This window comes from Epinephelus fuscoguttatus, linkage group LG13 (genome assembly GCF_011397635.1).
Source record: "Epinephelus fuscoguttatus linkage group LG13, E.fuscoguttatus.final_Chr_v1".
Lineage (NCBI taxonomy): Eukaryota > Metazoa > Chordata > Actinopteri > Perciformes > Serranidae > Epinephelus > Epinephelus fuscoguttatus.
The window spans coordinates 19,454,152-19,479,024 of record NC_064764.1 but is presented as its reverse complement, the minus strand read 5'-3'; the positions used below and the strand labels follow the sequence as shown (position 1 = coordinate 19,479,024).

Genomic DNA, 24,873 nt, shown 5'->3' with positions numbered 1-24,873 from the left:
CCGGAGCCTTTGTGCTCCACTGTCTCTCAGATTAACTCATATCGCAGCTGTGCCTGGACAGCGTGACGTGTGTGGTTGTGCTGCTGCCATGGTCCTGCCAGATGCCTCCTGCTGCTGCTGCCATCATTAGTCATTAGTCATACTTCTTCTGTTATTATACACATATGATTATTGTCACACATGTATACTGCCAGATATTAATACATACTTTCAACATATTGTACCACAGTAGCCAGAACTATAACTATAATATTATTACTTTCAATAATGTTGTTGTAAGCTACTGTCATTACCTGCATCTCTCTCTCTCTCTCTCTCTCTCTCTCTCTCTCTCTCTCTCTCTCTCTCTGTCTCATTTCATTGTGTCATGTGGATTACTGTTAATTTGTTATGCTGATCTGTTCTGTACGACATCTATTGCACGTCTGTCCGTCCTGGAAGAGGGATCCCTCCTCAGTTGCTCTTCCTGAGGTTTCTACCGTTTTTTTTCCCCGTTAAAGGGTTTTTTTGGGGAGTTTTTCCTTATCCGCTGCGAGGGTCATAAGGACAGAGGGATGTCGTATGCTGTAAAGCCCTGTGAGGCAAACTGTGATTTGTGATATTGGGCTTTATAAATAAAATTGATTGACTGATTGATTGATCTAGCTTTTGGATTTGAGGGAGAGTTATGGAGCCATACTTTTGAGAGTGGCTGCTGGTTTCACTTATTTTACTGATCCACAGGTGGAAGTATTATTGCACCAACGAATGCAGCAATGAGTCAGAAAGAATCAGATTGCTAGTAGGTAAACACGGATGTAAACAATGTACAGTAGGTTTCAAACTTCAACATAAACTCTTTGCAAATGTTTTATGAGGAAGAAAATGCATTCAGTGTATGTTGGTGAGTAGGCCTAACACAGAGGCCAGGGAATCATTTGGGGCAAATGAGGAACACTGGGCCTTTTCTCTACTACTAGACAGGGTAATCACTATATTCTCATGGCAAAACTACTTCCCCAAGTGGCCTGAGGCCTATGTGGTCCCTGATCAGAGTGCTACCACCACTGCTGAGTGCCTGGTCAACAAGATGTTCTGCCCAAGAAATTATACAGTGAACTGGAGTTGGGGGGGTGAACCTGGCTTGGACTACCTTTGAAACCTCAAGGAATGGCTCCAGGAGGTGCACAAACTGTCCAGACAGGCCCTTTCAGATGCGGGGTTCCGACAAAAGCAGGCCTATGTCTCTCTCTGCAGGAAGGAGGACTTTGCTCCTGGAGCGCAGGTGTAGGTCTACAGCCCCGAAAGGAAGAAGGGCCTTTCCTCCAAGCTGACAGTGGGTCAGTGGGTCAGATCTTATACTGTCATTGAGAAACTGTTGAACATCATGTACAGGTTGCAGCTTGTCAAGAGGAACTGGGTGGTAGTGCTCCACCATGACACCACCTTGCACCCTACCAACCCTTGGCTCCACCTGAGGGTGAGTCAGGGGTGGAGAACCAGCCCCAGAACAGCATACACACACCCAAAAACCACCAAGGGACCACCTGAGCGGGCGCAACAACAGCATCAGCTTCCCCAACACCTAAGGGACTTTGTTATAAACACATGGGTTGCTTGGGACAGCTAACTAGCTCAGTGGGGGCTGTGTGCCATGTTAGGGCTAAATGGGTGGAGTTTCCCAGCACTCAGTGAGACAATGTGTTTAAGGCCATAAGCTGAAGTCAGCTGATAGATCACATGATTCCTTTCTATGCAACTAATTGGGGAATCTCATTCAGGGCGCCCCATTTAAACTGCTCTGGCCTGCCTACTATTGCTGCTTCCTCTGCAAGCTGCTTTGAAACCCTCCTCCACCCCAGCTCCTCCTTTTCATGTGGTGTCTGACTTATCAATGTCATTTCTGTTTGTCATTGCTGCTGCTTTCTCTGCCTTAGGCTTTCCACGTAGGCGCATGGAAGGGCAGGGAGATTTGTTGTCTCTGCCTCGGGTTTTCTTTGTACACACATGGAAGGGCAGAGAGGTGTGCTCTCTCCACCTTAGGCTTTCCACATAGACACATGGAAGAGGCTTTCTGCTGAGGCCCGAGGAAAGGCAGAGGCCCCAGAACAGAGCCATACAGTCAAATATAATACTGCAAATGGAAGTAAAGTTTTTTTTGTCTAAAGTGTTGCTCAACTGTTTCAATGTGTTCCAAATCACTCACATGATATCTATTATGCAGTGATTGGTGTTAATGTGGGTTACAGTTAATGTTGTGGTAAAATCTGCTCCATGTGCACACGGTTAGTGACCTCCCGCTTGTGTGGCTATCAGATTGTTTACTGTAATGGTGTGCAGCTGTAAAATAAAGAGGACTTTGTAGTTCAGAGTTCACCTCCATACCTTGCTCTTGCTAATAACAAACCAAAGCTTGCTATAATATATGATTTCCCAGAGGAGATGTATTCAGATTGATTGTTTTGTTTTACCAACAGTAAAAACCCCAAACACAAGAGTGGCACATCCTCACATTTGAGAACTTGAACCATAAATATGATATAATTGATATATTAATCTTCAATAAAGGCACACTGACTGATTATCAGCTGATCGGCTGATGATTAACCGAACAGTCCTTTTAATAAACTGTCATTTTTGGGAGGTTGCAGGCAGAGACATTCCAACAGGACATCTCTGGTCCTGTATAGTCCTGAAACATAAACAGACAGTGAGTGTGTGCAGCTCTCTCCATGTAAGGATATAACGCAGTGGAGCTGAAGTGTTTGTAAAGCTGCTGTTTGGAGAGATTCAGTCTGTGACTCGCACATTTATTCTGTCAAATCAGGCAGATAAATAGATTATTGCAGCATGTTGTGTTTACTTAAAGCTGATTTATTTCCCAAGAATTACACAGTCGCTGCGGAGACCGCGCTGTCTCTCTCGACTCCAGCTGCTGTGTCAAACACCAGACGATGATCTAAACATCAGCTCTCCAGTGAAGTTCCCTCCCGCACGCGCGCGCCCCCAGACGCGCTCGTGCGTGTGTCGAGATTAAAACGGGCGTCTCCTCGACCAGAAGCTGACCCTGACTCCGCTGATATGGGAACTTTTTGATTGAGATGATTATCTGTAGTTTACAGTCTCTGGAAACTGTGAATTTCCTGACAGTCTCGAGTCGCAGTTTACAGTAGATTTTACTGTCTACTGTCGCCGCGGTGAGTGCACTTTATTTTAACTTTACTTTTCAGTTTATTTTAAAAGTTTATGGCGGTGTAGTGCTTCGGGCTCAAACCAGATAAGCAACTCGAAATGTAAAGATATTACTCTTCTGTTTATGTATACTTGACTTTACAGCTGAATGTGTTTTTGTAAGAGAATAACTCGAAGTAAGGAGAGTGAAATTAAGGCAAGTGGGCACTACTATCGTGGGTGATACTCTGTTGTAAGTGAAAGTTCGAAAACTAAAAGTATTAGCAGCAAAATGTACTTAAAGCATCAGAAATAAAAGTACTCATCATCCAGAGTCTGAGAATTTTACATTATTGTATATTCAGTGTTGCAGAGTAAATAGTTACATGTAATTAAATCACAAAATAAATGTTATCAGTTACAGTTATTGATAAAATAAATATGTAGATAGATAGATAGATAGATAGATAGATAGATAGATAGACAGCCGCAAGTAATCAAACAGTATGTGGACAGTAATACACATGTAAATACGAGAGGACAAAAACAGATCACAATAAAAAAATATATGAGAATATAGAAATAGAAAATATATCCAAAAATAATAGTACTAAAATATATAAAATAAATATAAAAATATAAATAGAAATGTGAAAAAAATATAAAATATTTTTAATAAATAAAAATATACAAGATAAATATACAGAATATCATATCAAAAATATCAAAAGTGCAGGAGTAAAAAAAAGAAGATCAATTATATACTTATACTTTTTTTTAAAGATATTTTTTGGGCATTTTTAATGCCTTTAATTGATAGGACAGACAAGTGTGATGGGGGGAGAGAGAGAGGGAGTGACATGCAGCAAAGGGCCACAGGCTGGATTCGAACCTGGGCCGCTGCGGCAACAGCCTTGTACATGGGGCGCCTGCTCTACCACTAAGCTACCAACGCCCCTATATACTTATACTTAAGTAAAAGTACTACTATTACACTTCCAAAAGTAGGTCTACTCTGTTACAAGTAGAACTCCTGCACTGAAAATGCTTCTTAAGCAAAAGTATGTAATTGTGATCAGGAAAATCTACTTAAAATATTTTACGTAAAAGCACTTTGCAGAAAAATGTCTCCCTGTGACTGGGATTTAAACTATTGTAAAAATAGTCACTTATTCATTTTCTATCAGTCAACTTATTGGTTAATCAACTGATCTTTCCAGCTGTACTTGTATATACTATTGGGTGGTTTCATTTATAATTAAATTGTATTTTTTAAGCTTTTTATATATTTTGTGTGCAAACATCTGAATTTGTAATGTAGCTAAAGCTGTCAGATACTTGAAGTGAGGTAAAAAGTATAATAATTTCCTCTGAGATGTAGTGAGGCAGAAGTATAAAGTGGCATGGAAACAAAGGCTCAAGTACAAGTACCTCGACTTTGTACTTAAGTAAAGCACTTCAGTAACTGTACTTAGTTATGTTCATCCACTGATTATAGTATTATAGTACTTCATACTTCTTTTCCACCACATTTCAGAGGTAAATATTGTACTTTTTACTCCCCTAAAATGTATCTGATAATTTCAGTTACTATTTGCAGATTCTGATTAATATTCCAAAATATATTCAACATTGGCGGCACAGTGGTGCAGTGGTTAGCATTGTCACCTCACAGCAAAAGGGTTTCTGGATCAAACCTGGGGTGGGGGAGCCCCTCTGTGCAGAGTTTGCATGTTCTCCCCGTGTCAGTGTGGGTTTTCTCAGGGTGCTCCAGCTTCCTTCCACAGTCCAAAGAAATGCAGGTTAATTGGTGACTCTAAATTGGCCATAGGTGTGAATGTGAGTGTGAATGGTTGTCTGTGTCTATGTGTCAGCTCCGTGATAGTCTGGTGACCTGTCCAGGGTGTACCCCGCCTCTCGCCCAAAGTCAGCTTAGATAGGCTCCTTCAAATCACTTTAAGGGCATATCACCATGGTGATATACCAATCTCGGTCAAATCCACCATCCCAAAAAATTAGTGCTGGTTGCTGGACTAATTTTCTGGGATGTGCGTGCTATTTTTACATGTTTAAGAGACTAAAGTGAACAATAATTTTCGAAAGGGTTAGTACTCTGCCTCAAATGAATACAGGCAGCAGTCAGATTCAAAGGTGTCATCCACATTGCCAAAATCAGGTAAAAAATCATCCTTGATCTTTAGTCATTAGTTCAAGGTCTCACAGTTCAATACAATTAGCGTCATACTTGCTTTTGGCCATGTCATTGAGCTAGTCTCTGTCAAGCAGCTGTCAGTTAGACGCTCACTCTAAAGCAGAAAATGGCACTGAGTAATAAAAGCTCTATGCTGGAAATTTACTGTACTTTTATTTTTTTTCCAAACTTGACACATTTGCGAGTCACTTGCGGTCCATTCAGAATGGGCCCGCGACCCACCAGCTGGGAACCACTGTTTTAGATAACACTAAAACTATGTTCCCTGTAACAAATCTGGTTATTATATTGTCTCCAAATCTCATGCACGTTTCCACTGTTGTCTTCCTGCAGCAAGTGACATCTCATGAGATTTCAAAACAAAACCTCTGCTTAACAAGACAATAACAAGCAGACCGAATCAAGTGAAAGTTAAAGAGACACTTCAGACACTTATAATAACAATTTGAGCCTGTCTGTGGCAAAAATAACCACTTCTAATGGAGACATGGGGACAATGTTCACTTGCCCCATATGCTTACATTGCAGCCCATTGCGCTGCTGCTTTCCTCTCACTAAATACTGGTCCGATTTTTAAAAATTGTTCATATCAGACTCTTAGACACATAAACATGGGAAAATAGGGTTCAGGTTAAAAATGCAGAAGTTATCCTTTAAGTACAAGATCTAAGTGCTTCTTTCACCTCTGATAATGTTGTAGCTGGTCTAGAGGAGCTGCTTTTATCTACATTATATACTGTCGAGTAGTGCATCATTAAATGTAATAAAATGTTTATGTTTTGGATGTAACTATAGCAGTTAAGTACAATATTCCCTTTGAGATGTAGTTGAGAAGAGGTCTTAAACAACATCCAAATGAAATACTCAAATAAAATACAAGTATCTAAAAATAGTACTACATTTATGTAGTTACATTCCACCACTGTACAACAACACAGCTGTTTTGGATTTGATTTCTTTGACTGATGAACTCTTATCTATTTGTTGTCATCTGTATGTTTTGAGAAGCCAAGCTATCGATCAGGGTTGCGCTAAACCAACAGTTTAATCTGTGTTTTACTCATTTGTTGTTTGTTGATATTAAGTTACAGAGATTTAGTGCTTTTATTGAAAGTAATTCTCTCCAAATGTACAGCACACCGCTGTCCTCTCAACTCGCACCAAACAGTACAACTCTTCCTCAGCTAAACTCTTATCTAGGTCCTTTTTTTGTATTTTATGAAACAGTTTGGGGACCCCCTGCATGGAGGTCCCCAAACAGGTGGGATGCAACAACAAATTTCCATTTCTCCTATAATTTTAAATATTGTCCTCTTTTTCCACTGTGTGGTTATTCACTGACATTGTTTAAAACAACGATAAACATTCCTAAGCCCTGCGGAGATGCCTTCTGTAAAGCCTCACTTGTTTGACAGCTATTTCCTGCATTCAAAGAGAGTGTTGGAGTTAAAAGTAAGCCTGTCCTCTCCTCTCTGTCTTGTATTTTTTTTATTATTTTTTTCCCAGGAAAAATGGCGGTGATTTCAGGGTTCATCTTACTGTGCATGCTCCACGCTGCAGTCCCTCAAGGTGTGGGCCCTCGTGGACCCAGGCCAGTACCTGGGCGAGGTGACAGTCCAAATCCGACTCCACGTCCATTCCCACCCAGACCTGAAGATTGTAAGAGTGAGTTCCATACATTTCTTTTTAGCGCAATAGTATATGATAGTAATTACCATAAAACTTCAATTAAAAGCCTAGTCTCAATAAAAAGCCCAGTCCCTTTTACTATCCCGGTGTGGCTACACATTTTGACAAATAAAGGCCTGTCTCAATTACAGGCCTGGTCTGGTTGCCAAGCAGTTCATTTTTGTGTAAACCAGGTTGTTGGCTACTTCAAATTATGTGTCCATTCCTCGATTACCTAGAAGTTATTCCTTTAGTCCACAAGGGTCGTCAGATCAAAAGAATCAAAAGGGTTATTCAAAAAAATTAAACCAAGTTGTGAGTATTGTTTTAACAAGATAAAGTGGTGTTGTGTCGGTATGCTGGGTGGCATAAAACAAGCGTCGTCACTCAATCTTTCTCTGATGCGCTGTCTGTCGGAGCAAGATCAAATGAAAAATTGACATTATCTGAAGCCTGCTTTTTATACAAGTGATATTCATGGTTTAAATAAACATCTTAATCGTATTTCCCATCTTTGCTGAGCATCAGTTTTGTGTGAAAGGAATTAAAGTTTTACAGTATATTCTAAGAACTCAGAATTGAGGCCTTTACATGAATTTAATGTTAAAAGAAGTATTCAAAGCTTTAAGTAAAAGGAGAAATACCACACGATAAAAACACTCCATCATTTAAAATATTACTTACATAAACGCTAGTACTGGTGACAAAATGTACTTAAAGTATTTAAAATAAATGACTCTGAACATGAACATCTGTACTGACTGTTATTGATGCATTAACATGCAAGCAGTAGTTTAATGTTGTATTAGTCCAGGTGGAGCTCATTCACATTTCTCAATATATATTGTTTGTTTTGTTTAAAAAATATTTATCTGAAAAGTATCCAGCAACTATAGCTTTTAGGGGGAAAAAAATGGAGTCCCTCTGAAATGTAGTGGAGTTGGAGTATACAGTAGCATGAAAACAAAAATGCTTAAGTAAAATAAAAGTACCACAGAACTGTAGAACTGAACTACCAGTGATGGAGGAAGTAGTTAGATCTTTTACTTAAATAAAACCACTAAAACGCTGTTAAAAAAAAAAAATTGTCGAATCACCTTTTAAGTGCTGAGGAGGGACTTTAAAAAAAAAAAAAAAAAAAAAAATTCAGCATAGGGGAGAGACAGGCAACTTTAAATGTTTGTATTTTGTATTTATTTTAAATACCTTCTCAACCCCAAATTCCACCAGTAGGTTTGGAGGGCATGTTTCCTTTTTAAATCAGTCAAAAACAAATCATTGAAACTGTGACAACAGAAATTATTGTTGGATTTTCACCTTTTCAACAGTCCTCGATTTCATCATCACAGAGAAACACTTCCATCGGGAAACGTAACCAAAGTTAAGCTTAATAAAGTGATATTTAATACAAATTACTTTATTCTATATCTTATTTGAAATTTCACCAAAAGTAAACAGTTTGCATCAACCAGATACAGTCAAAAAAAAAAAAATTTAATTTTGCGCTCCTGCATGCATGAAGAAAAAAACAAGGCTTTTTACAACTCCAGGATTTTGTTTAATTTCATATCATCACAGGATTTGAAAACAATAATAAAAATAAGAAATTAGCTGATGTTTTGGTGACATCTCTCACTCCCTCTGTGCCGTTTGGTCTTGCATTAGCTTCAGTACCCACATATGGTGTGATTATAAAAAAATATACAATATTTATGGCTGGAGGAGGGTCATGCATTTTACTCCAGTCACTCTGGGAGGCACAAGGAAAAATAATCGCAGCCTTGGGGAGGAAAGTGAGAAAAAAAATGATCAACAATTATCAAAATAGTTGCCAATGAATGTTCTGTCAGCCAACTAATCACTTTAAATTAATCATGTCAGCTCTAATTGTATATGCTGATGGGTTCAGTAGTTTAATGTATCGCCAAGCATCGCATTTTTTAAGTTCTTCATTTGTATTTGTGCAAAAGGATTAATTTGTGAAGTAACTGTGAAATAAATGGAGTGGAATAAAAACTATAATATGTCCGTCTTAAATGTAGTGGAGTTGAGAAATAAAGAAAATACTCACACATAAAACTACTTCAAAACTACTTACATACAGTACTTTAGTAAATGTAGCTACTTTCCACCACTGTCCATATTACATTTGTAATTTGCGTCCAGTGCCACAAATTACACCTAAACGTGCAACAAAGCAGTAAAAATGTTCACACATTTGTCATTGTTTTCTCCTCCAGCTGGAATAATCCATTGTCCTGTCAAGGTGTTTTTCACGCTCGACACTTCAGAGACTATCGCCTTACAGGAGGCGCCTCCTGGCAGCCTGGTGACGAAAGTGAAGGAGTTCACCAAGATGTTTGCCCAGGAGCTGAATGATGAGTTGTATAAGGGCCACGTCCAGATCTCCTGGTCCATAGGAGGCCTGAACTTCTCCGAGACACAGTTTATCTTCAGTCAATTCACAAACAAGGAGACCTTCATCAGGAATGTTACAGGGATTATATACGAGGGCAAAGGCACCTTTACCGACTGCGCCCTTGAAAGAATGGCTAAGTACATGACCGAACACACCACAGGGACAAAGTCTGTGCTCTTCTCTGTGGTCATCACTGACGGCCATGTGACAGGAAGTCCATGTGGAGGGATAAAGGCAATGGCAGAGAAGGCCCGGGAGAAAGGGATCCAAATTTTCTCAGTGGCAGCGTCCAGGAGCATCGATGACTTGGGGATGAAGGAGATAGCCAGCTCTCCTGCTGAAGTGTACCGTGATGACTACATAGTTGTGGACATCATTAATGACAAACCCCGAATAGTGACTGAATCCATCCAACGTATCATAAAAGCCATGGTGATCTGAAATCATTTCCCTTTCTTGAAAAGATGCTTCTATTTTAATTAGGGCTGTGCAATACATTGATAATATATATATGAGACCAGATATCGACTTAGATTTCAGAGATCGAAATATTGTTACTGTCGTCTTTTCCTGGTTTTAAAGGCTGCATTACAGTAAAGTGATGTCATATTCTGAACTGACCAGACTGCTAGCTGTTCTAATATTTGCCTTTTTACTAAGGATGTCATGACAACTGACACTTCTACACCAATTCAATGCCAAAATTCTGAAAACGTGATGATACTCATTTATCTCCAGTACCAAAGGTACCAGGGGTGCAATTCTTCTGATCCTGTCAAGGCAGCGTACACACCTACAAGTGTTCTAGTCTGGCGTTAAATTTCAAAGGAAGAAGACCGCCTGCCAACACAGACGAACAACAACCCTATGTGGAAGATGGCGACAAGTACAACTGCAGCGACAGCTCCCCTTTGACTCATTCAAAAGAAAAGCGTTTACATTTTTTTGCAGTGTGAATGCCGTATATTTACATGATGCTACAAAAGCCAGCAGCGTGACGAGGCACTGAGGGCAAAACTCTGCACTTGTCACTGTCACATTTTACCCAGCCGTCCAATCAGTGAGGAAGGGGCAAGACAAATAAGACCAACCCTAACATCCTACATGAACGAGCGCTGAACAACAATGGATAGGAATATGTCACTACGCTGAAGGCTATATATTAATTTGTTTCCTCACTCAAAAAAAACCCCAATAAACCACACAGACTAGTACTTTGCGTTGAAGCGTATCATCGGGAATTAATAATACAATTTTAATTACATTTTTTTTATTAGATTTATTTTATTTTTTATGTTTATGTTTATTTATATTTATTTTATTTAGAAAGGGACAGTGCACATTAATGAACATGATCATGATTTCTAATTAATATTTTTAAGAATTAAACTTATTCAAAAGTTTTTAATAATTTAATAAAGAAGTGTATGTTAAGTACACTGGATTTAATGGGGGTTTTTTTTTGTTTTTGTTTTTTTCTTACAGTGGTATTGAGTTGAGTATCAAAAATGTGGTATTGGTATTGACCTCTAAATTTCTGGCATCTGGTGTATTAGTCATCATATGACTATCACTGATGAATATTTATCAAAAATCTCATTGTGTAAATATTTTGTGAAAGCAACAACAGTCAACCCAACAATATCATCAATGTATTTATTGAAAAATACTGTGATATTTAATTTTCTCCATATTGCCCAGCCCTAATTCTAATTCAGACTTTAATTACAGTATCACTTTCCTGTACTTTTCATTTACTGTTGTTATTTCTTTGCAGAAATATCAAGCCTATTTACAGGTAAGACAGACTTTGCAGTCATTAGCAATCAAAAAAGGGGATACATTTCTGCTTCCAAATGTCTTCTTGTCTATGTTGTCATGTATTACAACATTTATTTATTTTTTTGTCTTCTTTGTAGTGTTATGAACATAAATGTTTTGAGACTCCTGGACTTCCTGGGCCAAAAGGCTATCGAGGTGCAAAAGTAAGAGTCAAAAAACAAAATCAAATACATAATAAAGTCAAAAGTATATAAACTCTGTGCTTGTACTGAAGATTGTGTCGTTGAAGTGTCAATATTTCTTCTTATTTCCAGGGTTTAAAAGGAGACAGAGGTCGTCCTGGGCCAAGCGGTGAAAAGGGTAGACCGGTAGGTAGAAGTTAGCATCGCCATTGCACTTAAAGTACTGTGAAAACAATATTGTATCATTTTAATGCTGAGTATATTTTATTATATTACAGGGTGATCCTGGCATTGAAGGTCCCATCGGACAACCCGGTCCAAAGGTTTGCTGAGGCCCACTGACTGATGATCTTGTGTGCTACATAGTTAACTAAGTTTACATGCTTTATCTCACTAACACATCCTTCTGTGCTCTGATATAGGGAGAGGTTGGTTTGAAAGGTGACAAGGTAAGAGATGAATCTTTATATCCATGCTTTTCTGTCCATCTGTCAAATAAGTGAAATGTTGTTGGGATTAATGGCTCTGCTTTACCTCATTAGGGTGAATTTGGAGCAACTGGAGCAAAGGTAAAATACAATTTTACTGTTATGCTTGCACATATTTTATATCGGACTGCATCCAACACTGTCAGTGTTCCCATACTGTTGTTAATTTTCTGTCGTCATTTCCAAATATTTAGGGTGCGGCAGGAGTACCTGGCAAGAATGGAACTGACGGTCAAAAGGTGAGTCGTATTAAGTAAAATGTGCATTATACCATGACTCCGATCTGTTCAGTATACTAATAAGACATCGTCTTTGGGAAATTTTCAGGGTAAAATTGGCCGCATTGGAGCCCCTGGTTGCAAAGGTGATCCAGGTGACGAGGTATGTCTAGTAATTATACTAAATTATTCATCATGTTGCTCTCAAGGTTCTGTTGTTAAAGGTAAATGTGGTATATTTTGACCAAGATAGGTCCAGTTCTACTCTAACCATCTTACGTAATATATACAGATGGCTTGGTAATATCACAATCCATCAGCCATACAGCTATAAAGATTTGTTTACTAAACTTCCATACCAATTTGTTTTTGTATTTTAAAGGGACCAAATGGTTACCATGGAGAAGTTGGTGAGACTGGACCACCTGGTGACAAAGGAGAAAAGGTCTGTATTAAATACAAACTGCGATCTTTGTCTCCCCTTTAACCTATCGGCAGATAAAAACATGGGTATGATGAATAAACCAACCTGGTCTCACTCCGAAGTCGTCGAAACCTGGCGCTTGAACAGTGACTTGTGGCGTCAGACACTGACAAAAAAAGCCCTACGGACCAATCCTGCTAATGTGGCTAAAAATAGTGCAGAATTTTAAACGGTATTATTGTCTTTTAACCCATTATTCTCATGTCATTACAAAGACACAAATTAACAAACAGCTGATAATGAAACACTTTGAAAACTGTGACTAGCCATGTCAGAGCTCAAGGGATGGCACATTGCTAATGGCACATTGTTCACTTGGTCTGAAGTAAGTATGTATATTTCAGGGCTGTCAAGTGATTTAAAAAAATCTAATTAATTACATGCTCTGTGATTAATTATTCAAAATTAATCGCATACATCATTTTTTGCTGTGAACATATTTTTCATTTTTTAATTCAGATGAATTTTGGCAGATGTGTCGTAGTAAAGCTGCTGGATTTTGGACACAGTTGTTCCCCTGTCCTCTACCACTAAAACTGGTCTGCAATTCATTTTGCAAGGGAGTTAGTTGGTCACTGGTAGACTTCATTTGCGTCTGAATGCCTGGTCAAGTGCGGCTTGACGAGGCTAGCTGCTAGCGCTAGCAACAGAGGCTGTTCTAGCTCGCACCACTGGGTTTGCTGCTAAATGCTTTGTGATGAGGTGATATTTCAGAAGTTGGAAGCTCTCAGATGGTACAAAAATTCCTTAGTGCAGAAACTGCAGATAACGTTGCTCCTATCAACAGTTCTATCTGGGTGTTATTTAAATGCAAATGTTCCATTCATGGAGCCAAGCAGCGTGGCCGCGTTGGTCTCTATCGTGTAATAAAGCCATTGTGGCCTTCAATAACACACCGGGTCAAAGGGCACCACGGAATGCGATTAATCAGCATTTTTTTTTCTATGATTATCAAAATGAACATGTTATTTTGACAGCCCTAATGTATTTACTACTCTTGGATGTATTACAGTGAAATTTTATATCAGTGTGTTTTGGTGCTCAGCAAAAGATGCAAAAGCAAAAGGTTAGAATTTTCATAATAGAATAAATCTAAAACTAAAAAAGCTGAAACATTTCATTATTTCATGGGCCGTGTAGACTTTTACACATTTCAGATGTACATTAGTAAATATTTCCTGTCATGTTTGTTTGTTTATTTGTTTAGGGTGAGGGAGGCCTCGATGGAAAGACAGGTCCTGCTGGCCCTAAAGGTGACGAAGGACCAAAGGTAAACTTTAAATTACAACACAACTGAAATTACTGTCAGAAAATAAAGATTTTCTTTACTGAAAAACAGAATCAAAAATCTATCCTCATTAGGGCGAAGATGGAAACCCTGGAAATCCAGGACCACCTGGAGAGAAAGGATCTCCGGTACAGAACAACAGTTATTTTCATTATAATTACATCTGTTATGTATTACTGCAAGTCAACGAGCCTGTTTAAATCTGGAGTTAACGTGTGTTTCAGTCATCTGAACACAAGCGAACAGCTGAGACACACCTGTGTCTATCATATGTCTCCAGCTGACCACTGTTCAGATGTCATTACTGCCTACATCATTTACGTTAGTGAGTCAAAGCGCCCCATGCTCAGTTATTACATCCACACTCCCACTAGCATGCTCATTAGTCACAGTGGCGGTTGTGGCGGTGAAGCTGGAGATATCGCTTTCGGCAGAATTCAACATGTCTCCTTCCACAGGTCAAAACAATGGAAGGTCACACAACACTTCGTCCAACTCTGTAAAATGGGCACGTTATAGAGCATTAGCGTGTTGTCACCCAAACAACCACCACGTCCTGCATTGATGACCCCTCAGCTGCAAGTGGCTTGAGAAATCAGATCACTATGCGTCTTGGTTGTTGTTTACACCTATATTTAGCGTTATCCACTTGTGATCGGATCACCCAAGACACATGTTAATACCAGGTGTAAATGGGCTCACTTTTACATGGCCGATTCTAAAATAAATCTGTTAACTCTTGCAGGGGCTTCCTGGCTTAGTTGGACCACCAGGCGAAGGGGTATCCAAACATTTAAAATACATTTATGTATATCATTTTGAGAACTTTTCAACGTTTGTTATAAATTATTATGAAATAAATATTAACAGGGAAGGAGAGGAGACCCGGGAATAAAGGGAGGTCAAGGTCCTGATGGGCCGAAAGGGGAGAAGGTAAGTTTGACACCATATTTATGTTTACTTTAATCACTTTCATCCAGAAATGTCATTTTTATATTTTAAGTTTTGATTTTGGAGTGGGTTGATAGCATTGAGAGCCGCTGCTTTCTTTAACCTGGCAAAGCTGTAGAAAATACAATACAACAGAATTTCATCTGAAACATGACTCAACTTGTTGTAATGTGTTAAAGAAAACATACAGAGGGGAGCATAACAGGAATGAGAACTGGTTCTGATGATCTGAGAGCCAAATAACTTATTGTGAAATGCTGATAAATTGCAGTGGACTCTGTTGACCCTACCAGAGAATTCAACAGCATGAGAGAGACGAGGCCCCGGAGTTACAAATCCCTCTGCGAGGATTTACTCTTCCACAGAAAGATCTTTAACATGTCTTTGTCCACTGCTGCTATTTCCAAACGAGAATCTTAGTGAAAGTCTTCCTATAGTTCTCTGAAATAGAATTATTTGTATACATTAGCTGATGATTAATGGTGTGACGTGAATCCTGACATGTTAATTTATTTCCCAGGGAGAACGAGGGCCACTGGGAGGCAGAGGCAGGCCGGGAGAAGATGGACTCAAGGGCGCAAAGGTGAGGGGGATCATGACGTGGGTGGATTTTGGCAGAGGGATGATTCTGCAGCTTCCTAAGAGCTCAGCAAGTCTTGCTCAGACCTCCAATACTGGAGTCCTGCCTTCATGTTCTGGGTGTGCTGCCAAAATAGCCTGAGCTGAGCTTGTTATCGTAAAAACACATCTTCCAGGGAAATTGTTCTACAAATAAAAAAAAACAAGCTTTTTTTCCCCCAATAATTGGTTCAGTGCCCTGTATTGCCAAATTCACATCAGCATGTGTAAGTCTGCTTACAGTATGGGGGCTGTAGCAAAGGATGTCTAGTAATGATGTTTTCCCTCTGACTTTCTCTCCCAGGGAGACCAAGGACTACCAGGACCGAGGGGTCAGCCAGGAGAAACAGGGCTGCCTGGAGGAAATGTTTGTTGTTTATTACTTTTTTAAAAAATATATGTTTATTAGTTTTCAGTTTTACAGATAAGGCAGGGGGGCTTAAGTTGCTTAAAGGGACAGTTCACTCCCAAAAATTACATATTTTTTCTTTTACCTGTAGTGCTAGTTATCACTTTAGTTTTTTTGGTTTGAGTTACTGAGTGTTGGAGATATGGGACGCAGTAATGCCTGCCATCTCTCTTATATATAATAGAACTACATGGCACTCAGCTTGTGGTGCTCAAAGTGCCAAAAAGATACTCAACAACAATGTCTCTCTCCAGAAATCATGACCAGGTTACTAGACCTTTTTCAAATATTGTTGACAAAGCTATTAAAGCCTTTTTAATGAATGTGGTTTTAATATACTATGCATTTAGTTGGAGTTGTGTGTGTAAATTTTCTAAGAGGCCCGTTATGAGACATTGGCTCCCTGGGCAGAGACATGCAGTAGGCTCCACCACCTCTCCTACACAGAATTTGTTCTTGCTTCACCTCTTTTTGTTGTTATTGTTTTGCGTCTCTTTGTAGTCATCAGCTTCTTTTTGTGCTTTTGTGACTCTTTGTGGTGATTCTGTGTCCTTGTGGATGTTTCGTGCTTCTTTAGAAAAGTTCTGTGTCTCTTTGAGGTCATTTTGTAGCTCTCATAGGTATATTTATTTCTTTTTTGGTTATTTGGTTTCTCCTTGGTTATGTCTCTTATGTTTCAGTTATGTCTCTTTGCAGTTCCTTTACATCTTTTGTGGTCATTTTGAGTCACTTCCTGGTCGGCATCTGTTTATTTGAGTGACATTTTGCAGGTAAAGGCCAGGTTGCCCCTGGACCTGTGCATGGTAGGCTTGGTCAGTAACCCATCTGTGCCTCTACCGAACTACACCTGCCAACTGCATCGCCACGCAGAAGGCAGCGTGCATCTGCTCATGGACAAGAGGCTTGTGCTCATGACAGTGTGTGATGTAAACAGTAACGGCATTCTTCTCGACTGAGCTGTAACATTAGCTAGCTCAGCAGTGCTAGACTGCTTGCTTCTGCATGATGATATAGTTGGCGGGTGTAGTTAGAAAGTAAAGTTCCTACATGAAACTGCTTACATCAAGGTCTGTGGATTATCTTGAGTAACCAGGTCGTGATTTCTGGAAAGGGACATTGCTGTTGAGTTTTAGCGCTTTGAGCTACACAAGCTGAGTGCCATCTAGCTCCATTACGTTGGAGAGACAGCAGACATCTCTACGGTCTGTATCTCCAACACTTGGCAGCTCACACTAAAACAATCAAGACTGATAAATAGCTCTACAGGTAAGAGGAAAAATATGTATTTTTGATTTTAGGGTGGACTGTTCCTTTAAGAATTCAATATGAAAGGATTACTGCTCATAACATTTTAACCATAAACTCTATCTGCTAATTGTCAGAGCTTGTGTTTTTACTTTTACTGAAAGTTTCTTCTATGGTTGCAGGGCACTGTGGGGAGTCCTGGAGATCCTGGACCCAGGGGAGACACTGGGCCCCCTGGACCACCTGTGGGCAAAATCTTTCTGTTCATCACTTTGATTATACCATCATGTAAAACGCTCTAATATTTTGCAACTGATATATATATTTTTTTCTTCTGAAGGGTGACACAGGAAGACAGGGATTCAACTATCCTGGATCGAGAGGAGCCACTGTATGGTTTTCTGTTTACCTCACGTATTTTCCTACATGTTGCGTACTTGAGTCTAAAGTAACTCTGATCTTTCCAGGGAGACAGAGGTGATCCTGGTAAAAAAGGACCAAGAGGGGGCAGAGGTGAATGTGGTGCCAAAGGAGAACCTGGAGCTGATGGACCACCAGGAGAGCCTGTAAGATTGATAATGAAACCTTTGTTTTGATCAGAGACATGTAGATTAAAGGTATACTGTGCAGTAGTTGTTGGTTAGTGTTCGTAAACAGTGTCACCAGAGAAAGTGAAAGCCAGGATTGGGCGGTAAACCAAATTTTACCAGGTGTCCCACTTGACTTAGCAGATGCACCTGAGTGGAACATAGTGGCACCGCTTAACATCAGAGCTCTCTGACCATATTAAATCCATTAAATTTGTACTTCTGTTACTTTATGTTAACAAACCACATAGCTATCAGCTGTGTGCTCGAGCTCAGACTGGAGACGTTACCACTGAAAAGAGGGGTGAGTAGCCTCCCTCTTATCTTCCTCTGTTTGTAACGTTACTTTTTAAACAGAAAACACTCCTTTTATATTGTAATATTTAGTGGAAATGACATACAATATAGCCAACAGCAGGTAGCCTAGCTTGTTATTAGCAATGGTCATATAGCTTACCAGGATCTTTTAGCACCCTGGCAATGTTTCACCAGTCACATTTCTGTAGTGAAATCAGGAGGCATAATCAAATAGATAACTCCTCATCTTAACTTCATGGATCAGCCCTTCCTCGTCCATTGTGGTGGTTTCAAAGCGAGTGATGGTTAAAACTAGAAACACGGTGTCTGAAGAAAGTTAGGACACCTCTTACGTCATCTTCAAATCCAAAATGTTGTCATACTGATGCAGTCTGACTTTGCTTGTCAACCCAAAAAACACATGAACTTTCAAGTAAGTAAACACATTGTGGCTGCTCTCCCATCTCCCGCCTCTACTGAAATTTGATCTCTGTCATGTCGCCAACACAGGCATGACCTCAGCAGTAAATTGCACACAGTGTTTATTCACGGACAAAGTGAAACCTACACTCTACGTTTACTACGACTTGACATCTTTACCACTGATTTCCCCTCTGCTCTGATCACCAACAGCTGTCTGCTCTCAGCACGTCCCACATCACTCGCTCATCCACACACACGCTAAGCCCTGGGCTCAGCAGGGTGGGGCGAGGAAGACAGGAGGGTCTCTCTGCATGTTCTGCAGCATTTCTCTACCCTGTATTCGAGAAAACAAATAGATGACATGAAAGTTGAGTCACAAAACTAGGTTGATATGTATACTTTCACATTTTTAAGTGGTTTTAAGTGGAGCTTTCTTAGTCTTGCAGATCACATGGACAACACCAGTGCTTACAACTTAGAACATTTAGCTGGGCAGACTTTTACAGTAGATATCTGTTTGAGTGCTCACAGTAGCATGCCTTTCCAAAAACAATGTCTCAGGTACCCAGGATAACGCACAGACCTCACTGTGACCACTTCCCATTGAGACTCTTTCTTCAGTAGGAAGAAGTTCCAAAGAAAACCTTGCAGGAAGCTCTGTGGATGGTCCTAAGTACATGAGACATTGTTTCTGGAATGAGATGTTGGGGATTTTTTGGGGGGGAGGATGTATGTTTAAAGTGCTTTCATCCACTGCAAGAAAGTTTCACCCCCCTCTGTTGTATTGGGATTTAGGTATAAATCTTAGTTAGAGATTAAGTGCACATGTCCTGTTGTAATTTGCGTGAGCACTTCACTTTGTCTGATGCTGCAGTAAAGACAGCGTCGTAAATGAAATATGCATTGTTTGAGTTTAGCTGAAGAACAGGGCTGTGTAGTTGCTGGATATTGTACCAGGTGCAGTTTCTCATTTGGACACACAACAACAGTCCAAAGAGATCATGTTACACCAGCTGGACCAGAGAGGTGACATGTTTCTTAAAAGGATAGCTCAGATTTTTGGAAGTGGGGTTGTATGGGGTACTTACACCTAGACAGTACATTACATAATGTCGATGGCGGTCAGCATGTTCCGAGTTTGGAGAAACAGGCTGGAGTCTGACATAGAAGCTTAGCAATTTAATGCTGTGGAGGGGTCAGCCAAAAAAGTCTTTCAACCACCTAAAAAATTAATATCCATTGCTAACAAACTACAAACTAACTAACTGATCGCAAAAGCGGTAGACCAGCAGCTCCTGTGTTCTGCGAGTTAAAATTACCATTTTTGTCAATGGGCTTTACAGAAAGGTAAAGCAGTGAAAATACTCTCAATATATAGCAAACACTAAACTGATACTGATTTATTTAGGTGGCTAAAATTAATTTTGTCGCTGAGCCCCATCCACAGCAGTACATTGCTTAGCTTCCATGTCGGACTCCAGCCTGCTTCTCCACCCTGGGTGTGTGCTGCCTGACATCTACTCTATCTTATACACTGACTATGGATGAGTACCACATACAAACCCAAGTCAAATAATCTGAACTATCCCTTTAAGAGCCCATATAAAAACCATCATCACTTCTTTGGAGTTTCCATGTAATTGCACAGTTGGAGATGTTTATTCAGTCATTCATAGCACCCACACACTGCTCATTTCTCATGAAACCCCTTGTAAAACACACATGAAAACAAATTAGCTGTGGTTTGGAATGTTCTGCTAGTCTTTTGCAGAAAATAAACGACTGGGGTCAATCAGATGAAGACATCAATAAAAAAAAAAAGACACTTCCAAAGAAATGCAGCTTTATGCGGTAAATGAGTCACTTCCACTGAAAATGTTTTTGTGCACAGGGGAAGCCAGGTCAGGCAGGTGGACCAGGGGAAAGAGGACCCAGAGGTGATCCTGGAACTGATGTAAGCAACAGCACAACCACACAAGTAATGACTTGACCATGCACAGTAATTTGAGATCCAATTGCATTGTTCTCTCTGTGTTTGTGTGTGTGTAGGGGGGTCCAGGACCTGTGGGCGATCCTGGGCTCAATGTGAGTCGACTTTAAAAAGAAACACAGTTGTGAAAATACTATTTTAATTCAACTTCTGTGGTTGTATTACTTCTAACATGCACATCTGTCCCTGCAGGACTGTGATGTCATGACTTACATCAGGGAGACGTGCGGTTGTTGTGGTGAATATCCTCACCAGTCAAACACAGCTTCATCTTTAAGCATCTTTCAACAGACTGATCCTTTTCTTGTCTTTTGTCTCAGATTGTGAGAAGCACTGTGGAGCTCTGGACATCGTATTTGTAATTGATAGCTCAGAGAGCGTCGGCCTGACAAACTTCACCCTGGAAAAGAACTTTGTTATCAACACCATCAACAGGCTGGGAACTATGGCCAGCGACCCTGCGTCATTAACCGGTACAGCTGAGCAAAAACACAGCACAGACGTCCCTGCAAATCCTTCTGCAGGCACAGTTTCAAGTGACAGGGAGTAGAGGTGGCCATAAAAGATTAACCATGTCCAAAGAGTGAATCACTTAAGCCACTACTGAATATACAGTAAGCCAAAAATATTTGGATAGGGCCCCATGTTGGCACTACACTTTTCATTAACAGTGACTGTACAGTAACAACAAAGTACAGATTGTCAGCATTGCATATATTCAGCTACTGAAAGTGTCACCAGTTAATATTTCAACTTCTTTCATACTGTAAAGACATTACTGGTGCAGCCCAAACCTGATATAGCTTATTCCTCTGGGCCATAGACCTCAATAGCTTTTTTGCATATGACGTTATACACAAGCACACTGTCCAGATAATGGCAGGCAGCTGGAGGCAGAAGACTACCAACCATGATTTGCACTGTTTACAGCTGTTCCAATTGATCAAATTCTGTAAAAACCAAGAGTTAATTTAAGTCCTGCAAATAGTGGGACACAAAGGGGAAAAGTAGAAAAAAAAAGTCACTGATAAACAGCGGCAGATGTGGATCTGTCTTCAGTCTGGAGAGGCGGAGTCAGCTAATATCCAACATTATTAAAGCTTTGTGTTGGATGCAATGACAATTTGCTATGACAACTTGTCCATGTTTTAAGCCATGACCCAGATTTTTAACAGCATTTCACCAGACCTTTGGGAACGGTTGAGCTGGTAGGTAGAAAACAGTGGCTAAAGTTGGCTAACGTTAGCTGGTAACATTAGCCTGACAGAAGTGCACCCATGTACAGAGTTGTAATGTGAAAGACGGTTAGGGTTTTTTCCCATATAGTCCTTTTTAAATGAACCGAACTCCGTCCTCTGAAAGTGGACCAAAAAGTCGACCAAGAGGTCAGGTCATTTGAAAAAGGACTCAGTTCTGTTTCTGGTCAGCTTTAGCTCTGATGGGGCATCAGTACTCTTTCTGCTCACACTCTAGCCTATATATAATATGTATTGACAAGTTTTGTTTTTACTTTGACGTGGCACTGCAGTGCGGTTATGAAGCCGCTCGCTTTCAGATGAACTTAAAATTGGAAGAAAACCTTAGCCTTTCTGTGCTGTTGCCATTTGATATACTCTGCATCCCACATCTGGAGATGTGCAGTATCTTCCATGGACTAAACTACTCCACGTCTTACGTCCTTGTGTGTTACAGGCTGCTTTCGTCTGTTTTTTCAAGCGTCCCAGTGCAATAGCATGTGATCTAGAGGGCGAAATACAGTGGCAAAGAGTGAAGCGAACTTGGACCGCTTTGTGTTCACAAGGAACAGGTTAAGTGAACCGCCCCGTAGACTTGAAGGAGTTCACTTCAGAGGGGTCTGAGTTCTCTTGGAGTGTTCACATTTGCGCAAAAAATGCTGAGTCACCGCTCTGAGTCTGTTTAGAGGGCTGAAAAGGACCAAGTGTGAAAACACCCTTATAGTCAAGCACATTTACTCAACCAGCCAAAAACAAGATGGCAGTCATTTTAGTCGAGGACCCAACTGCACAACAAATTATAGGCCACTAGACTCTTATACGTTTTCATCAGCTGGCTGTGTATCATTAGGAAGTCTGCAGGACGAGGTCACTTGTAACAATGATTATGACTACACCGGGCAAATCGGTCAAGTTGCGGAAAAATTCACTTCTCTCTGTTTTGTATGAATCACATCCAACACAGTTTTCTGACGAGTCACATGATATGAAGTCATGTTCCTGTTTCTAATTCATGCAGTATACATTTATCACTTCCTGCCTTCCATCTGAATTTTGCGCATCATAATAGCTATGTGATTGCAAACAAGCTAATGTTGCCAAAATGTTTGGTTTTGGTCTTTTCGTGGGATTTGTTTACAGTAACCATTTATAGAGTAAGGCAAGCCTTGTCCGCACCTCTTGTTTATGTCTGTCTCTTCTAGGCACAAGAGTTGGAGTTGTTCAGTTCAGTCACAACGGGACCTTTGAGGCCATTCGTCTCAATGACCCCAACATCAACTCGCTGTCTGCCTTTAAAACGGCAGTGAAGAATCTACAGTGGATTGCCGGGGGCACCTTCACACCCTCAGCTCTCAAGTACGCCTACGATCACCTCATCAGGGATGGCAAGAGAGCCAAGGCCAAAGTTTCAGTGGTGGTGATCACAGACGGCCGCTATGACCCACGAGACAACGAGAATCTGCTCCAGTACCTCTGCGACAACAACGTGGTGGTGAATGCCATTGGGGTTGGCGATATGTTTGAAAAGAAGCAAGATGACGAGATCCTGGCGTCAATCGCGTGCAACGACAAGAATCGTGTCACTGGGATGAAGCGCTATGTTGACTTGGTCGCTGATGACTTCATTGAGACGATGGAGACTGTGCTCTGTCCCGGTAAGCCTGTACCTGTACATACTGCACGATGACAATTCTGCCCCCCTGAACATTTGTCTAATAGGGGTTTCAAAGCAGAAAAGTCAACATTTGAAAATATAAAACCCAGTTCTCTACATTATGATTCCCTTAAACAATTTTGAACTTTCCCAGCGGCTGAATCAACTGGGTGTTCAGATGTAAACAGGTGTATTACGTTTACATTCTAAGCCAGGTTATTTCTTGACTTTTGGTCTGAATGTCATGAGCTACCACATCTGACTGGCACCCGCTGGTTTAAAAGCCAGCATATGGAAGCAATTGGGCTTCGATGAAGTTAAACTGAAAGGGACCTGGACAAGAGCCACAAAGAATGCAAGCTTTGTCAGTTACACTTTATTTGGATAGTTAACCTACAAATGGTGTATAGAGTACCTGAAACATTTAAACAGTTTATTAGTTGACTTACAAAAAAAAAATCACGTTTATCTTTGTCTGCAAATATTTGTGTGTGAAAATTCACCACATATTCTCAGAATAATTTCGTTGAACTTGAACTACTCAGTCAACCTAGGCGGCATGGGTTGACTGAGTAGTTCAACTAAATTATTCTGAAAATATGTAGTGAATTGTATATACTCTACAGATAACCTGTTAAACATTTACAGAATTAAGTGAAACAGCTGAATTTTTAAATCTCAACTAATAAGCTGTGGATATGTTAAAAGACTATCCAAAGAAAGTGTTACCATTGTGTCTCAAATAACTAAAATATTGTGGGAAGGATAATGGAAGTAAATTCACGTTTACTTTAATTGAAGATCTTTAATTGAGCTATGTTTTAATTGTAGCAAGTTGTCACACAGTTAGAAAAATAAAAATTAGCCCCCTTAATGAGAACCCAATCATGATGTTATTTCCAAACTGATGACCCCTAATTAAGTTACATATTTAATGGATATCTCATATTATATTTAATGCATACCATCAACAGTACATATTAACTGATAAACTTACAATTTAACCCAAAAAGTGAGTGTAATTCTGCAATGTCAGTGATTTGGATTAATTTTGGTTAATTATTTCCTGTGAATGCTGCATCAGAGATGAGTTTTCCTGATACTTGTAGTTGCTTTTTATACAATTCTCTGTCTGTATTATGTTTCTATTATTTTAAATCATAAAATTCAGTGTTGCCTGATGCTTGGCCATCATTCTAGTAGTTCTTCACACACTTCTCTAATGTTAAGCTGAGAGGGAAGGCTCTGTGAATATAGCTTATATTCAGGTCTTAACTGTGCCTTTATCTTGTGATGAACTTTAGAAAACTAAATTATTTTAAACAGAAATGAATGAAATACTGAGATGCAGGCCTACTGTGCTTAAAATCAAGAGAGCCTCATGATCCCTTTGAAACTTTGGTGACCTCTAATAGGGGTTGGAAACCCCCAAGTTGGGAACCTGTCTAACCCATATCCATGTGATTTTCCTTTCAGATCCTGTCATTGTGTGCCCTGATCTCCCCTGTAAACGTGGTAGGTGTTATTAATGGCTTGATGATTTGTTTAATGGTATTCTGTCGTGCAGCTCAGT

The 24,873-nt window shown here is 40.0% G+C and overlaps 1 protein-coding gene across 2 annotated transcripts in view; it reads left to right on the top strand.

Moving 5' to 3' along the window:
• The first annotated feature begins 2,930 nt into the window (after nucleotides 1–2,930).
• The window catches only part of LOC125899210 (collagen alpha-2(VI) chain-like), a 22,813-nt gene continuing 870 nt past the window's right edge, over nucleotides 2,931–24,873 (top strand). Inside the window, exons 1-27 of one of the 2 annotated variants that reach the window (XM_049593312.1) lie at nucleotides 2,931–3,176; nucleotides 6,869–7,021; nucleotides 9,271–9,881; nucleotides 11,227–11,247; nucleotides 11,369–11,434; nucleotides 11,546–11,599; nucleotides 11,692–11,736; nucleotides 11,836–11,862; nucleotides 11,956–11,982; nucleotides 12,096–12,140; nucleotides 12,229–12,282; nucleotides 12,502–12,564; nucleotides 13,811–13,873; nucleotides 13,966–14,019; nucleotides 14,637–14,672; nucleotides 14,762–14,824; nucleotides 15,363–15,425; nucleotides 15,765–15,827; nucleotides 17,297–17,359; nucleotides 17,455–17,505; nucleotides 17,582–17,680; nucleotides 20,313–20,375; nucleotides 20,471–20,506; nucleotides 20,604–20,649; nucleotides 20,732–20,884; nucleotides 22,849–23,301; nucleotides 24,777–24,815. In XM_049593312.1, coding sequence (XP_049449269.1) covers nucleotides 6,874–7,021; nucleotides 9,271–9,881; nucleotides 11,227–11,247; nucleotides 11,369–11,434; nucleotides 11,546–11,599; nucleotides 11,692–11,736; nucleotides 11,836–11,862; nucleotides 11,956–11,982; nucleotides 12,096–12,140; nucleotides 12,229–12,282; nucleotides 12,502–12,564; nucleotides 13,811–13,873; nucleotides 13,966–14,019; nucleotides 14,637–14,672; nucleotides 14,762–14,824; nucleotides 15,363–15,425; nucleotides 15,765–15,827; nucleotides 17,297–17,359; nucleotides 17,455–17,505; nucleotides 17,582–17,680; nucleotides 20,313–20,375; nucleotides 20,471–20,506; nucleotides 20,604–20,649; nucleotides 20,732–20,884; nucleotides 22,849–23,301; nucleotides 24,777–24,815 — 2,506 coding nt within the window. In that variant the 5' untranslated portion in view covers nucleotides 2,931–3,176; nucleotides 6,869–6,873. Of the gene's footprint in view, nucleotides 3,177–6,868; nucleotides 7,028–9,270; nucleotides 9,882–11,226; nucleotides 11,248–11,368; nucleotides 11,435–11,545; nucleotides 11,600–11,691; nucleotides 11,737–11,835; nucleotides 11,863–11,955; nucleotides 11,983–12,095; nucleotides 12,141–12,228; nucleotides 12,283–12,501; nucleotides 12,565–13,810; nucleotides 13,874–13,965; nucleotides 14,020–14,636; nucleotides 14,673–14,761; nucleotides 14,825–15,362; nucleotides 15,426–15,764; nucleotides 15,828–17,296; nucleotides 17,360–17,454; nucleotides 17,506–17,581; nucleotides 17,681–20,312; nucleotides 20,376–20,470; nucleotides 20,507–20,603; nucleotides 20,650–20,731; nucleotides 20,885–22,848; nucleotides 23,302–24,776; nucleotides 24,816–24,873 lie in introns of both variants that reach the window. The other variant, XM_049593311.1, reaches the window with a different exon arrangement.